The sequence below is a fragment of the Colobus angolensis genome, unplaced genomic scaffold (genome assembly GCF_000951035.1).
Source record: "Colobus angolensis palliatus isolate OR3802 unplaced genomic scaffold, Cang.pa_1.0 Scaffold450, whole genome shotgun sequence".
NCBI classification, from domain to species: Eukaryota; Metazoa; Chordata; class Mammalia; order Primates; family Cercopithecidae; genus Colobus; species Colobus angolensis.
Genome location: NW_012117933.1, coordinates 2,378,597 through 2,395,922, shown reverse-complemented (window position 1 = coordinate 2,395,922; position 17,326 = coordinate 2,378,597). Strand labels below are relative to the sequence as shown.

The window sequence follows — 17,326 nt, the reverse complement described above, 5'->3', positions numbered from 1 at the left end:
GACTCAGGCTGTAGCCGCGGGAGGTCCGGACACTGGCGGCCATGGAACTAACCGGTGAGTACGCGTCTCGCCGCCCGTCTCTAGCGCTCTGGGCCGCTTTTGGATGGGGCTGTTCTGCGCCCGTGGGCTCGTGGCGGGTGGTGGAGGGGTTGAAGCCGACCCAGCTCGAAGCCCGGAAGTTGGGTCGGAGGGTCTCCAGAGTAGGTTGGGTCTGAGGGTGCGTTTAGGACGGTTCCTTGGCTCAGGCGGGTGGGTCGAGGGACTGGGGTCTCCGGAACCCCGGGCCTGAGACCCACGTCCACTCTCTGGCTGTTTTCCTTCTCTCTTTGGGCCTGGCCAGTCTCCGCCATGAACCCAGCGGGGTCGCTGTCTGAGCAGGGTCATCCCCTCCTTGGCCCGAGCGTTTCCCCAGCGACCTCTCAGGGAATCAGGGAGTGAAGCTCAGACAGTGCCCAGGAATTGTCGGTGGAAGTACCATTCTCTTGACCCACAACTCTTGCCAAGTCTCCCTGAGGTTCTTAAGGAACCGCTACTGCTAATGATTGCCCGGGACTCGTTGGCCGTGGTCGAGAATTTTACGGTAACGTCTTCTTTGCCACTTTCAGTGGCTGGGTGGGAACGTTGGACAAATGACTCAAATTGTCTGGCTTCTCATTTATAAAGCGAGAGAGGTATTCACTAGAGCTCCAAGCCTCATTTCGGCTTTAAAAGCTAAGATTTTGCGATTGTGCAGCATATTGAACTTTTATGTCGGAGATATTTGGAGTGAAAACCTGGTGGAAGTGGGCAGACTCCTCACAGAACGTTGCAGGCTGACGACAAAATTTTAAATGATATTACTTGGTTCGTTACTCACTGTTTTTGCTATCGTCCATCTTTTAAAACTGGTAGAACTGTAAGTTCGGGTTTAGGTGACCACAGTAAGAAAATGTTAGTTAAACCACCTAAAAGTACAAACTTGGGGAATTTCGATATTTGGTAATATTGAATCTTAATTAGTAAATTCAGGTCAACAAACACTTCTGTAGTCTTTCTGAGAGTGTATTGAAAATGTAGATGAGGCCGGGCACGGTGGCTCACACCTGTAATCCCAGCACTTTGGGAGACCGAGGCTGGTGGATCACCTGAGGTCAGGGGTTCGAGACCAGCCTGGCCAACATGATGAAACCCCGTCTCTATTAAAAATACAAAAATTAGCTGGGTGTTGTGTGCGCCTGTAAATCCAGCTCCTTGGGAGGCTGAAGTTGGAGAATCGCTTGAACTCGGGAGGCAGAGGCTGCAGTGAGCCAAGATCGCTCCACTACACACACACACCAGCCTGGGCAGCAGAGTGAGACTCTTTCTCAAAAAAAAAAAAAAAAAAAGTAGACGAATTTGTTGGAGAGAATAGACAGTTAAGCCTTTGCACATAGAGTTAATTGGCGTTTTCTGAGTTTGCAGGTGAAACCGGAAACTCGGAGCTTTAGGATGGTTTCTCGTTGTATAGTTGTGTTTTCTGGAGCCTTGGAAATCTTATTTGTAAAGCTGAGGAAGATTTTGACTAGATATCCAAGATTCTTTTTAGCTTTAGATGTCTAAGAATGTATAATAGTACTAAATATTGAGTGGGCGTTTCACATTAATAAGGCTTTAGGGGACCCCTGAGATAAACATTTCGCACTTGAAATGGAGAAAATGGTCCCTGATACAGCCCATCTCTGGTTTAGCCTTTATCTTTAGACACCACACTGAAGGGAGGGACACTCATTGAGTTTGAAAGGCCTGCATAACTGAAAGAAAAGTTTAAAAACTGAAGGGAGCAGTTAGATAATCACCCTCTTTGGTTTTTGTGTTTTTGTTTTTTGTTTTGTTTGAGACGGAGTCTCGCTCTGTCACCCGGCTGGAGTGCAGTGGCGTGATCTCGGCTCACTGCAACCTCCACCTCCCGAGTTCAAGCGATTCTCCTGCCTCAGCCTCCCGAGTAGCTAGGACCACAGGCAGGCACCACCATGCCCAGCTAATTTTTGTATTTTTAATAGAGATGGGGTTTTCTCATGTTGGCCAGGCTGGTCTTGAACTCCTGACCTCAGGTGATCCACCCACCTCGGCCTCCCAAAGTGCTAGGATTACAGGCATGAGCCACCACACCCGGCCTAAATAATCACCCTTTTTGAATAAGGAAGGAGAACATGTGGATTGTTTGCAGCATGTGCTCTGGTGACATTTGAAAAAGGTGCACTCAAAAAGATAGTTAGAGCTCCAGGTGTGTTTTAGTGTAAACCACACAGGTAATACTAGCAAAACTTTATGAGATTAATTGAATTAGTGGCTGAGCTCTACAGCAGGGGTTGGCAAACTTCTGTAGAGGACCAGATGGTAAATATTTTCAACTCTGTGGGTCATATGGTCTCTGTTGCAACTACTCTGCTCTTGTAGCACAAAAATAGCCATTCACATAAATGAATGGGCACACCTATGATCCTATAAAACTTTACAAAAACAGGCAGTGGACCGGTATAACTGAGTTTGAATCCTGGCCTGTTTTAGTTGTCTGTTATTTTTTACCGAACCACCCCAAGACTTAATGATGTAAAACAACAGGCATTTTGTTATTTTTCATGGTACTGCAGTGAGCTAGGCTCAGCTGGGTGGTTCTGTTGGTCTTGCCGGTGGTCACTAGGAGGCTGCATTTAGCTGGTAAGTTGGCTGGATGACTGGGCCTCTGGCTCTTTCCATGTAGTCTCAGAGCTCTTCTTTCTCCATACTGTTGTCTCTTCCCTTGCCCCTCTAGCACAGTAGATGGATTTCTTACATGTTGGCTTAGGATATCTAAGAGCGCACAAGTGAAAACCACCACAGCTTGGAAACCACCACACCTTTTTTAGGCTGAGGCCAAAAATGTGCACATCACTTTCACTACCTCCTATGGGCTAAACCAGGTCCAAATGCAAGGGAAAGGGACTTTACTATAGAAGGGCATAAATACAAGGAGACATGACCACTAATGAAACAGACTGCTACGTTGTGTTACCTCTAAGCACTGAGTAACTGAACAAATTTCTTAACCCCTTTAAGCTTTAGACTTTCCATTTTTAAGATGGAGTTGATAACTCATGGAGTTTTGGTGAGGCTGCAATGAGATATAGAAGACTCTTAGCATGTAGTGGCTGATGTATAGTGGCCATTTAATAAGTATTAATAGAAGCTGGTAAAGTGTAAGAGTAAAGGGGAAATATGTAAACCTGTGTGTTTGTATGTGTATATATATACTTAATTATTGGAAGAGACTGGTTTGTTGGGGACCATGATATGCTGTGGTGTAACAAACTTACTATTTAAAGTTACACATATAGCAGTGTTTTTAGGACAAAATTAAGACATTGTAGAACCTAGTTTTGTTGTATGTAAATGCCAGGCAAGTAAACGTCAAATGAGTAAATTGATGATATGCTTTGTTTTTAATTTTGGGGAAAAGCTAACAAATTTACATTAACATTAAAACAGTATCTATATCTGGATTTGTAATAGGAATGTGTTTTGTTTCTGAGCTGAGATCCTGTTTTACTCTTTTTCAGGTAATAGAGGACACATCTCTTAACTGGGTTGCTCTAAGAACTGATGCCTAAACCATCTCAGTATGGCCTGTAGAGGAGCAACTGGGGATGGCCACCATGCCTCAGCTACACCCTCTTGGGTTAGCCCTGGAAGTCTTTCCACATGTAGAACCCATGCCCATAATGTATGCATGGTATCCGACTTTTTCTACCCAAATATGGGAGGCGTGGAAAGCCACATTTACCAGCTCTCACAGTGCCTGATTGAAAGAGGGCATAAGGTTATAATTGTCACCCATGCTTATGGAAATCGAAAAGGCATCCGTTACCTCACTAATGGCCTCAAAGTCTATTACTTGCCTCTGAAAGTCATGTACAACCAGTCTACAGCCACGACCCTCTTTCACAGTCTGCCATTGCTCAGGTACATATTCGTTCGGGAGAGAGTCACGATAATCCATTCACATAGTTCTTTTTCTGCCATGGCCCATGATGCTCTCTTCCACGCCAAGACAATGGGGCTTCAGACAGTCTTCACGGATCATTCCCTTTTTGGATTTGCTGATGTCAGCTCGGTGCTTACAAACAAGCTTCTAACCGTGTCTCTTTGTGATACAAACCACATCATTTGTGTGTCTTATACTAGTAAGGAAAATACTGTACTAAGAGCAGCACTGAATCCTGAAATAGTATCCGTCATTCCTAATGCTGTAGATCCTACTGACTTCACTCCAGACCCATTTAGAAGGCATGATAGTATAACTATTGTTGTTGTCAGCAGACTTGTTTACAGAAAAGGTAATGAAATGATAGCTATAATTGCATTGTAGACTTTTTTCCCTGTAGAAAGCTGTTGAATACTTGTATGTAATGATTGCTTGGCTTTTCATTTTGTTGTATGGTTTTATAATGCTATAAATTATAGCAAAGAAAGTTCTAATATTGGTTTATATATCCAAGAAGAGATTTTTCAGGATGATGGTGAATGCTGTCCCCCAACCTTTGATGTTTTAATGGTTACTAAAAATAAGAACAATAACCTGATGCTGTTACATTTCAGGTCTTTTTAAAAATAAAAACAGCCCTGCACATGTGGTAAAGAAGTAAAGGGCAGGCCGGGCATGGTGGCTCACGCCTGTAATCCCAGCACTTTGGGAGGCTGAGGTGGGCGGATCACGAGGTCAGGAGACCGAGACCATCCTGGCTAACATGGTGAAACCCCGTCTCTACTAAAAACACAAAAAATTAGCAGGGCATGGTGGCGGGCGCCTGTAGTCCCAGCTACTTGGGAGGCTGAGGCAGGAGAATGGTGTGAACCCAGGAGGTGGAGTTTGCAGTGAGCCGAGATCACGCCACTGCACTCCAGCCTGGGTGACAGAATGAGACTCCATCTCAAAAAAAAAAAAAAAGAAGTAAAGGGCAGAGGTCACAGATGGCTTTTTTATTCTGATTGCCAAAGTAATGTCTTTTCATTGCAGATATTTTGGAAACTAAGAAAAGCACAAAGATGAAAACTAAAATCAGCGGTAACTGTATTATTCAGAGATACCCTAATGAATATTTTGATTTATAGCTTTCCTGTCTTCTTTATGTGTACGTACATATACTGAAAATCAGTGAGTGGGCTTCCTCTGCACATTACTGTATTGTAGCTTGCTTGTTTCATTTCATCATGTATAAGACATTAATAACATATTGGCAGGTAAGTGATGAAGAAAAGGGAATTAGATGTCCCGGGATCAGATGATGGGTCTGTCCTGCTGTGTGATTGAGGACAAGTTGCTTAACATCTCTAAGTCTCAGTTTTTTTCATTTGTGTAATTTAAGCAACATTGGGAACCTCAGAAGGGTTCAGTGATAGTTCCTATAAACTATTAGCCTAGTTTGTAACTATTCACTATTATCAAGGAGGTTTTTTGGGTTTTGTTTTTGAGATGGAGTCTCGCACTGTCACCCCCTGGGCTGGAGCGCAGTGGCGCAATCTCGGCTCACTGCAACCTCTGCCTCCCAGGTTCAAGCGATTCTCCTTTATCCTCCCAAGTAGCTGGGATTACAGGCGCCCACCACCACGCCCAGCTAATTTTTTGTATTTTTAGTAGAGACAGGGTTTCACTGTGTTGGCCAGGCTGGTCTCAAACTCCTGACCTCGTGATCCGCCTGCCTCAGCCTCCCAAAATGCTGGGATTACAGGCATGGGCCACTGCGCCTGGCCAAGGAGGCTGTTTTTTGTACCTCTACAGCACTTAATGGACACTGCAGTTGAATGTGTGGAGGCTTGTTTACTAAAAGTCTGACACAGTCTGGTTATAAAAAAGTGTCTTCTGAGTGCTATTTGAAAACCTGTCCACTAATCAAAAGTGTCATTTATAGTGGGGAATCATTAAAAAAAAAATACATAAATACATACCCCCTTAAATATTTAATATTTGAATTTAACTGAAAATATTAATACACACTGAGTTGCCAGTAGTTTGATGTAGGACTGCCGGCTTTGAGTGCTGGGCCATTGGTTTCAGCTGCATCTTGTACACTCCCTTTCACAAAACATAATCTACCATTGCTACTTTGAGTTTCTTTTGAGTGAGGTCAGAACTTAAAGGCATATGAACTGATATGCTTCAGGAATTTTAATTTGTTTTCAGTTTTATATGGTAGTTTAGGATACCCCTCATCTGCCAAGAACGCTTTTCTGTGACTTTCCTTTATTGGATTTTTCAAACTGTTCAGCTTAGTTTTTGTAGAAACTCTTTTTGTCAGTTTATGTGATATTGAATTAAATTACTCAACACGATGACAAGTACAACTGACATCAAACAGATGTGTGAACAAACACAGCTGATTGTTGATAAGCACTGAACTCAGTGGTGTGCCAGTGTGCTAGGGAGTGGCCTAAAATCTAGATGTGGGCCTTGGTCAGTTTACGTTTGGAATGGAGAACCTTGATTAACCCAGCAGTCCATTTAAGTGGAGGTTGGCAAGGAAACTTGGCCTGAACTTCATTTTCTGGTTTGAAGGCAATGACATGCTTTCATTCTTTAATCAGGGACGTGTGAACTGACTGGCATTCTGTATTCTGAATTCCTCTTGGGACATTAGTGATGTGTTTTTTGTGACTTAGGAAATGTACCTGATTTATTTTTTAACCAAATAGCATATCTTCTTGAGATAGCTAGCTAAGAAAGAGTATGACGCATGTGTGATCAAGAATCAGCAAAATTAACTACCCATACAAAGATTAAACCTGTTACCTTTACTTCTCTAATGTGATATTTTAACCTGCTGAGGTAACCACCAATGGAGTGATGGTATGGTCTTTCCTGTACTCAATTCAGTCACTGAACAGATATTTATCGAACCCTCTCCAGATGCCAGGCACCCTGCAGAAAGTAACATTCTTAGAAGGAACAGCCATACCTGTAGCCCAAGAATGAGTAGTTCTATTAATGGTCCATTCCTTGTTAACAAATTAATTTCCTCAGGAGTTTATTGGACCAGATATCAAAGTCCCACTAGAATGTCTTAAGTGAGAGAGAGGATAAATCAACGTTTTCCCTATCCAGGCTTTTTGGCTGCCTTTTTCCTGAGCCTCCTCTTCCAAGTCTGTTTTGCTCTCAGTCAGGATTTACCAGCACTCTGTGCATGTGTAGGCACGCTCCCCCACTTCCTTCTGTCGTGGTAATGACAACCTACATTTGTATTCTGCAGTTGATAAAGCCTGTTCGTGGTATAATACCTCATTTGACCCTCCCAACAACTGTAGGGTAGATGTTATCTACATGAAATTGAGTCTCAGAGAGGGTAAGTAATTCACCCAGGTTGCACAGTAAGTAACAGAGATGACACACGTGAGTCCAGCTTTTCTTGAGCTAAGGTCTCCTCTTCCTCTACCATGCCCAGCCACTCATATCCTAGGTATAGATCAGAAGGTTCTTAAAAATATTGTTAGACTGAGCTTTAAAAGCAGTTTGAATCAGAGATTTTCATTGTCTGTTTTGTGTTCACATGGCAGTCGAAAATCTCTAGGTTCCATTGCGTTATACCCTTCTTAGAGGCTCCAGAATAAATTTTTTTATAGTGGTGGGGAAAAGCCTTTATTCTTAGAATAAGAATATAGATCACTGGTAATAGTAATCAGTTCCATTTCTTATGAGATGGTTGTCAGGAGTAAATGACATAATGAATTTAAAGTATATTGCCTGTCACAGCAGGCACTCAGTTCCTGTTAGCTATTATCATTTATGACTATTGCTCTATGTTGTTTTTTATTTGTTTGAAGAATGGGCTCTTGTATGAGAAAGAAAAGGGTGAGGAAGAAAATGGATTGAAGGAATTGTAGATGACTAAATGTTAAAAGTCATTAAACTACCTTCTGGTTTATCTAGAAATCCAATTGAGTGATTTGGTAGTAGACATGAAACAAAGATAGCTATGATTTTAATGAGAAGCCTTCATATTCAGAAAAGCTGTGTGGGAATTTTTGATACATATAATAATAGTTTGAAAGTACTAGCAGAGTTTACTTAATGAATTCTACTTTGTATTATTTAATAAAAATGACCCTATATATATGTGTGTGTGTATATATGTCATATATATATGTGTGTGTGTGTGTGTGTGTGTGTATATATATATATATATATATGTCATTTCTCCTGTCATCTATTTTATAACTGATCTGCCTATTTGGGGTAGAAGATTAATGTAAGAAATACAATTCTTATGTGTGTGTGCATTTTTAAAATTAGTAAACTTAGCTCTAGGTGGATTATTTTATATTTACTTTTGAATATGTACGATTTGTAATTGTTAGTGAACAGTGAACTAGATTCTCAAATAGTGTTGACATTGTTGTGACTTTGGATAGCCACTCACTTTTTCAGACTAATAGGGCACAATTTACTTTATTGTTTTCTACTACCTGAGATTGTGTTTATATATTATAAGAAAATCATTTTGGAGAAGAAAGGAACCAAGATGCATTCTTTTGTTCTACGGACTGTAGTGATCTAACAGTTCATGCCCTGCCACCTTCATTTACCCCCATTCCAGGAAAGTGGGCTATAGCTGGTTTGAACTTAAATTTTGCTAATAATGTAGTGTTCACTGCAAAATTCTCTGTACCAGCCACGTTTTAAACAAAGTGGAGGCAGCAGTTAGATTTCGTTGCTTAGCCTTTTCCTATGGCAGTAGTGGAATCACAGACTGATAGAATCTTATAGCTGAAAGAGACTTTAGGTACATAGAAATCTTTATAGATCATAAAACTTTCCCATGATCAACGGGCTTGCTGGTAAAAAAGCTGGGACAAGACCCAGATCTCCAATCAGCTGCCTGCTCTGGAGAAGATGAACTCAAACCTTAACCACCTTAAATTTACCTTTTTTAGAAGTATGCAATGTGTAAACACAAGTGAATAACTTAAAGAATAGTCTGTTGAGATGAAACAGAATAGGCCATATTTTGGGTGTGTGGAAGGTAATGCATGTCAAGGTCTACATCTTCAAGAATTGTCACTCTTGGGGGACCACTGCCAGTTTGCGAACAATTCCACTCTCCTGGGAAAGGTTTAGGAGAGTTTCTCTCCTTTATGGAGTGCGTAGCTAATACTTTTCAAAATGAGTGGATTTCTCAGTAGTTCTGGTGAATTTTTTTTAAGTTTAAATATTAATATCTCCAACATTCAAATTTATATTTTCAGGGATCGATTTGCTTAGTGGTATAATACCTGAACTCTGTCAGAAATATCCAGATTTAAATTTCATAATTGGAGGAGAGGGACCAAAGAGAATCATTTTGGAAGAAGTTCGGGAAAGATACCAGCTGCATGACAGGTATTGATGAATTTCATGTTGTCTTGAGGGAGAAGATGTCAGTTATCTCTATTTGGTTTTAACTGCATGCCTACCTTCTCCTACATGTAATTGGTATACATATAATTGATATAAATCTAATGCAAGGACTTTTCAAAATTTTTATATAAAATAGGAAACCTAGTTGAAGAATTCACAATTTTATTTTTTCCATTAGCCCAATATTATTTGACTTTGAGGGGCCATTGTTGGAGGCACCTTGAAAGGCACAAAACACAACTGCTTTAACTGGAAGCGTTTGCAGATTTCCAGGCCATACTGTATAGTGATTTAAGTAATAGGGCTCAAATCATGTAAATTGCTCTGCACATACAGATTTGGACAGGTCTCTTCCTCAATAACCACACAACACAAGGCATGTACATGTAAAGCGTCAATTTTAATAAAAGGGCCATTTTCCTGTTTAGAAATGGCACTTTAACATTTTAATTATCAAAGTTTATTCATATGATTACATACAAACTAGTTTTGGAGAAGATATAAAGTTTGATATGTGTAACAGAAGTTAGAAATAGTGTTCGCTGTGTGAGTTTTAACCCAACTGCTTTATAAGGCTGTTTCTATTAGATCAATGTTTGGTGATACTAATCTTTTGAGGTGGAAAACATTAGCAGCAATAAGAATTTAAGTGTAATATAAATAGCAGACTTGGTTTATAAACTAAGTTTCTTTTGTAGCATGAGTTTTCACTCCCTTCTTTCTTCCCCTCTCATTTGAAAAATCAGGGTGCGTCTCTTGGGAGCTTTAGAACACAAGGATGTTAGAGATGTCTTAGTTCAAGGACATATTTTTCTTAATACCTCCCTTACTGAAGCATTCTGCATGGCGATCGTGGAAGCAGCCAGTTGTGGTTTACAGGTAAAAAGCTTTGAGGGCATTCATGGTTGGGATTTCTCTATATTTTGAAAAATAATGAGACACATTTCATAATAATGTTTTAACTGGTTTTGTTGATCTTCCTGAGGCATGATTATGGTGGAGCATGCATTCTTTCTTTCTTTTTAAGATTGTAAGTACCAGAGTTGGTGGAATTCCTGAGGTGCTTCCAAAAGACCTTATTATTTTATGTGAGCCTTCAGTAAAATCTTTGTGTGAAGGATTGGAAAAGGCTGTTTTGCAACTGAAGTCAGGGACATTGCTGACTCCAGAAAACATCCATAACATAGTAAAGACTTTCTACACCTGGAGGAATGTTGCGGAAAGAACTGAAAAGGTATGTCATATGCTGAGAAAAGATTGTGTCTGAACTCTCACTTGATATTTCACATACACATTTGCTTTTTCTTACATAGAAGTTGACCGTTTCTGTTCTATTGCTTAAGTTGATGAAACCTCTTCCAGATGAAAAGAAACAGATTTGGTACACTTACCGGGCTAAGTGTCTAGTCAAGTTACTGCGTTTGATGTTTGAAAATAGCGGTAATACAGTCTGGCCCCCTCATTAAAATGGGCATAAAGAAGTTACAAAATGTTCTAAAAGTCACAATGAATAGAGACAAGATGAGTGTTAAATCTACTCTTACATATTTTCTTGAAGCTGTTGATAATTCTAAAGCAAACAACTCTATTAGGAAATGCATGGTTTTGCTGATTGCAGCAACTTTATAACTTGTGAATATTTTATTCAGGCTACTTCCTAAACCTCTTGTAGCCCTTTTGCTAACTATTGTGATTTTCTCCAGAAAAAGGATTTTTGCATCTTTGGGCTGATTGAGAACATAGTAAGTTAGAATTCAAAATGTACGTGACAAAAGTGGGAAAAATCACAAATGAAAAGCAGCAACAGAGAATTGACGGGTATAGGAAATAGACTAACACCCTTAGGTAGGAGATTACAGTTGTGGGAAATGCTTCCTGAATTTGAATTAGGGACTGCTTTTATTCTCAGTTTCATCCTTTACATCCTTTTCATGATGTTCTCTGCCTCCTGCCTCTTATTACCATGTAACAAGCTGAACAGAAACAACTCAGCTTCTTAGTATGTAGAAATTGTGAACCGGAAAGATAACCAGGTGGAACATGGAGAAGGCAGTAGTTTAGACTAATGCTACCAACGTGATATTCAGTGGAGCAATGAGTTTTTAACCTAGAGTAGATAGCAAGTTGGAGCTGAGGAGAATAGCTCTTTACTGTAAGGCTTTCTTACTTGGTTTGAATGATGAATTCCAGTGTATAAGATGAACTCATTTGAATGGAAGTTCTAAAAACTTATCTCTAAAAATTGTCTTACACGTTTTCCATTGAAACATGAGATATTTGCAACAGTCAAACATTTTTGACTGAAGCATTTTGAGACATTCTGACCTCCTACAAGTCTTGTACTATCTCCCCCATATGAAACATGGAAAGTTGGAGTGTAGTGCTTACCTGTTGAGGAGTGCATGTCAGAGTCCCTGGGCAGCCTTTTCAGACTCTTCTCTACTCCATCTTGATGTCCCCCTGCCTCCCCAACCACTCCCTATATTCCAGTGTTATCCTTTAGGAGCAGAGATAGAATTGGGGATATAATTGGCAGGGATATTTGGTTAGACAGGTTATTTTGATGATACCATCCTGATCTCCACTCCCTTTGAGAACCACGACACTGTAAGTTGCGACTTGGCCTTCTTGATTGACATCATATAAACCTCAGAAGCCTGAGCCACTGTAGGTAATAAGTTAACAGGGAAAGAACTATGGTGACGGTTTGTCAGTGTATATTAAAGGGGCTAATTGGGATTTTTTTGGTAACCACATTTTTCTTTTAGTTATACTTAAAGTAATAGTACAGCATCTGTATTTTTTTACTTCTATGGTAATTTATAGTACACTTTTAGAAAAAAGTAAATCCTTGCCTATAATCAGTTGTCATTGCTAACATTCTCTTCATAGTAGTAAATTGTTATTTTATCACTTAAAACTATAAGTAGATTAATTGACCTGAAATAAAGCTGGACAAAAAAGTCAGTTTGTAGTTACTCTTTTAACCCTATGACATTTTAATTCATTTCAATTCCTCCTTCTTAGTTTAAGTGTGCTATTTAGAAAATCGATCATGAAATAAATTTGGAGTTCATGTTGTAAACATACTTTTTCAATTGCAATTCACCAGTCTCAGCATAATTCTCAACATAATTCTTATTAAAATGTTTGTATTCAGGACGTCCTCAGGGTAATAGAGCTGGATGAAAACATGCCGTACCTTTCAAGGGCTGTTGACGTGTACAGCATGCACTGCATGTTATAACTTTCTTGAGTTCAAAAGGAGACGGTTTACAGGTCTGATATATGAGACTAAACAGAAGTAATACTCAAATTACAAAATATGAATGTTGGCCCATTTGATGTGTTCTGAACAAGTATGTTTAAAGATCTTTGTTTTTTGATATTTTAGAGCTTAGTACTTAGCAGTGTTTTAAAAAACATGCCACCTCCTTGCTCAGCTAAAACCGTTATTTCATTTGTCAACGTTTGACCTATAGTATCTGCTGAAATTTCCCCCATCTCTTTATCTTCTTTTATTTGCAATCCATGAAATGCTTCTGTATGTCCTCGCCATCCATGCTCAGCAACATGTACAGCCTCATGTGGCTGTTGAAAGAGGAGCCTCTGTGTTCCCAGAAGTATGCTAGATTGTAGCTCTCTGCTCGTGGTTGATGTCTGCCAGATGCCGGTGAGAGCATCTCAGCTTAGTCAAGGAATCTTCAAAGGCAAATCCTGCTTCGGTACTGCTGAATTAAATATTGACCCTACAGTGGTGACCCCAAAAGCTGTTCAGACTTTGCGGGACTTTGGAATTCTAGTAGTTGGCTAAAATTGATGGTGACTCCCTAGGGGAGAGGAACTGTGGCTTATTCTTTGTATCACACGGCCTCTAGCCTGGTGTCTTGTCCAGAATAAGTACCCAGTAAGTTTTGAATCAAATGGCAATAATTATCGTGATTAAGTTCATTAAGGATATCATTACTGTGACAACAACAAAACACAAGCAACTTTTGTTTGCATTTGTTTATAAAATGTTCCTGCAGGATCCGGTCATTGTTTATCATGGGACAGGTGATGGGGTGATGGGTGAAAGTGCTCACACTTGGCTTCTCTCCCTCTAGGTATATGACCGGGTATCAATGGAAGCTGTGTTGCCAATGGACAAACGACTGGACAGACTTATTTCTCACTGCGGCCCAGTAACAGGCCACATCTTTGCTTTGTTGGCAGTTTTCAACTTCCTCTTCCTCGTTTTCTTGAGATGGATGATTCCAGATTCTATCATTGATGTTGCAGTAGATGCCACTGGGCCACAGGGTGCCTGGACTAATAACTATTCTCACAGTAAAAGAGAGGGTGGGAATAATGAGATATCTAAAACCAGGTGTAAGAAAGCCTAGATTGTAAGATTTTAAACATTTCTAATAGTTCTATTAAGACTATGGAAAATAACCTTGCTTTTGGGGGTTTTGTTTTTTAGAGTTAATTTAGTAAGTTATGCTACCTCTATATCATTCAATATTTTCTGTTGAGGAAAGATTAAAAAGTTATGCAATTCCTGAGTGTAGAAACTTCTTGCACTTATTTAAAATTTAGGAGAGAACATTTAAGCCACTCAGGTATGAAATTTTTCAGACTACTGAAATCCCTGTAGCAGAGATGTTTTAACATTATATTTTGAGAGCTTTGGGTGCTGAAGGGCCAAACGTTTTCTGGGCATTTTTTGGCCAGTTTTTAATGTTACACCATTAGACACTCACCAGATGTTTACAGGTTTTCTTTAGGGAACTACAACAATTATATGAACTGTTTTATATCATGTTCATATATGTTTATTAGAAATCTAAATCACATCTTTAAACATTTATTAGGTTCACTCAGTAGGTGTTACATATAGTTAACAGGTTCCTTGAGTAAGATAGTCCATTAGTTACCAGCACATTTTGAACCCCTGCTCTGTGCAGAATGTTGAACTAGATGTTTCCCGCCATTAAGGACCAGGGGTGCATTGACTCTTTGTTTACCATTCAAATGGCTTACTTCATCATAATCATTGTTGATATGAGATAAATATCCAACATGCCAAAAATGCTCATGCCAGTTAATGCCGGGAAAAAAATCACCAACACACTACTAGTACCTGTTGTATGCATTCTCCTAGGTAGAGCCTTCATCTTCAGTTGTGTTTATGAAGATATTTTTTGCTTTTTAAATACTGGGGACCGATATCACTGTTGATAGTGCAGAGAAACCCTCCACATTTTTCAGTGCATATTTGAGTTTTCTATAAATGCCTTCGTGTTTTCTGAGCAGAATGTATGAGGTGTGCCATCCCAAAACCAGCTGCTACCCTGTCCTTTTAATGTAAGTCACTCCCTTTCACTGTGGCCTCGCTGATGTCTGATAAGTATTGTCAGTGTGCAAAAAGCTTTACTTCAGAATGTTTTATTTATAGCAAACCGAGCTGAAAATTTTAGCAACAGTCTTTGTGGTTGGGTGTTATTAACTGTAATTGTTGTTGCCCAGAGCCATGGGTTTTTAACCCCCGATTATCCACGTGGTGTGTATTATCAATTCTTTGAACTCTTAAGGTTTTTGTGAGAAAAGGACTGTGAATTCAAAACAGTGAGGCACTTGTGGGTGCACTACATAGATTCTGACAGTGTTGTGATACTGTATAGGATTTTTAAAAATGACAACATTCATAAAATTTGTTACTTTTTAAAAAATAACATGCCTATTACCTGGTTGCACTGATATAAAAGAAATATATTTGTGTTTTGTTTGTACTAAAATGCAAAAGCAAGAGTGCAGTTTTTGAAATCTAGAAGTTAGGGGTACTTTTGTTGGAGAAAAATGGACTGATCTAAACCATTCAGTCTTACTGGGATTTTTATGCATAAAAACTCACATATAAACATGAAATAAACAGTGCCAATATTCATAGTAAAGTGAGAAACTATAATATTTGGCTATTATTCTATTCAACAGGTTTTAGATGCACGCCACCATTTTTTCCTTATATATTTGCTTGAGTTTTTAAAATTGTCATTTAATTCTTAAATTGTCATTTATTTGAGATGGAAATAAGATCTAAAGTTAGTTGCCTTTGCCTGTAAGACATGTAATTTGCAAATTACTACTTTTAACAAACGGAAGTAAATTTGTTTTACGTAAATCTTAATTTTCAGCCTTCCTGGATACCTTAATTGTAACTGTCAGTGTTGCACTGGTCGGTATGTGGAAACACAATGCTCTACCCTGCTACTTAACGTTGATTTTAAAGTGAATTTACAGTGATGAGGAATTTGTGAGAACTATGTTGTATTTCTTTTGATGTTTCAAAAGGTTGCCTATGAAAAACTGATTTGTTAAAACATGCTACATGTCCAAAAATAAAGACCAGAATGACTTTTTGCTAATTTTCTGAGTTTGTCTTATTTTATGACCCGACTATTATTTACTAGTGGAACAGGCTATCCCTGCCCCCCACACAGTCTTTTCCAGTGCAATTTGGATGTGTTGCTTGGTCTCTTAGTAAAACAAGAAATACCCTTTGGGCGATGAATTACTCTGTCATTTTTTGTTTCTACAATATCTTCTCTCTCTTACTCATGGAATAGCAAGTTCAAGTGTGCCTTTGTTTCCTTACCCAAATAAGCCCTTGTTTTTCACTGCCCTAGCGTTATCATGTGAGACAAAGGAAAATATCTACAAACTGTATTGCGTATGTGAGCTACATATTTATGCTCTCTACTTTGCCCAACACAAATTCGTAAACTTTCTTAAAACATTATGAGACTTGTGATTTTCTTTTTTCTGTTTTTTTATTTCAGCTCATCAGCTATTGTTAGTGTATTTTCATTTATTTACTTATTTATTTATTTATTTATTTATTTTTGAGGCAGCGTTTCACTCTTGTTGCCCGGGCTGGAGTGCAGTGGTGCGATCCCGGCTAACTGCAACCTCTGCCTCCCGGGTTCAGTGATTCTCCCGCCTCAACCTCCTGAGTAGCTGGGATTACAGGCGCCCGCCACCACACAGGCTAACTTGAGTGTCTTTAGTAGAGACGGGGTTTCACCATTTTGGCCAGGTTGATCTTGAACTCCTGACCTCGTGATCTGCTGTTAGTGTATTTTATGTGTGGCCCAAGGCAATTCTTCCAATGTGACCTGGGGAAGCCAAAAGATTGGATATCCCTGATTTAGTTTCTCCCACCCCTTTTGTGGGAAGCAGTGGAAAGCAGTCATCTATGTTTATGTTTTGATTTATCTAACGCCAAAACTTATTTTTGGCAAAGTCAGGGTAGTATAGGTCTGTGTTTACTTTTGTGAAGTATTTTTAAAGCCTCTTTATCCATCTCTGCATTCCCAAATGAATGTGGCTAGATGTTAAATTGTATCCTGTGGCTGGATTTTTTAATATAAAATTATGAAAAAGTTCTATGTAGAATTTGATTTGTAGCCTATAGTACTTGGGGGAATTGATTTTACTTTATCCTTTATCATTTCTATTTGGGTATGGCTCAGTGGTTCTCAGCTGGGGTTTGGGGGGACAATTTTGTTTCCCAGGGGACATCCGGCAATGTCTGGTTGTTACTACTAGATGGGGGTGGGGCATTGGCATCAAGTGAGTAGAGGTCAGGGTTGCTGCTAAGCATTCCACAATGCTCTGGGCCATCCCCCACAACAGATATATCTGTCCCAAAATGTCAATAGTGCTGAGGCTGAGAAACCTTGGTGCTGTTGATTATTTCATCCGTGAAAGATAGCATGAATCAACTGTCCTTGTGTATCAGTAGCCTTTTATGCCCATCTCAAATGTAATGTTCAAATATAGTAAAGATGGCCTTTCTGGGAGTGGTGGCTCACGCCTGTAATCCCAGCACTTTGGTAGGCCGAGGCGGATGGATCACAAGGTCAGGAGATCGAGACCATCCTGGCTAACACAGTGAAACCC

At 39.5% G+C, this 17,326-nt stretch overlaps 1 protein-coding gene across 3 annotated transcripts; it reads left to right on the top strand.

Annotated features, from left to right (window-relative positions):
- PIGA (phosphatidylinositol glycan anchor biosynthesis, class A) lies at positions 1–15,794 on the top strand. Of its 3 annotated transcripts, none has more exons than XM_011957880.1 (6): positions 17–54; positions 3,555–4,331; positions 9,232–9,364; positions 10,129–10,261; positions 10,410–10,616; positions 13,489–15,794. In XM_011957880.1, the coding sequence occupies exons 2-6, from the start codon at positions 3,617–3,619 to the stop codon at positions 13,765–13,767; spliced, it is 1,467 nt and encodes a 488-aa protein (XP_011813270.1). In that variant the 5' UTR covers positions 17–54; positions 3,555–3,616; the 3' UTR covers positions 13,768–15,794. The 3 variants fall into 3 exon arrangements, with proteins under 3 accessions (XP_011813272.1, XP_011813270.1, XP_011813271.1); XM_011957881.1 differs by lacking the exon at positions 17–54 and adding an exon at positions 148–200; XM_011957882.1 differs by lacking the exon at positions 3,555–4,331 and having other exon boundaries at positions 1–54.
- The last annotated feature ends 1,532 nt before the right edge of the window (positions 15,795–17,326 follow it).

Bases quoted from the DNA above. Each gene is read 5' to 3' on its own strand.
- PIGA (XM_011957880.1), top strand. From the start codon at position 3,617: ATGGCCTGTAGAGGAGCAACTGGGGATGGCCACCATGCCTCAGCTACA. The intron at 10,262-10,409 runs GTAAAAAGCTTT...TTTCTTTTTAAG, and splicing joins CAGCCAGTTGTGGTTTACAG to ATTGTAAGTACCAGAGTTGG. The intron at 10,617-13,488 runs GTATGTCATATG...CTCTCCCTCTAG, and splicing joins TTGCGGAAAGAACTGAAAAG to GTATATGACCGGGTATCAAT.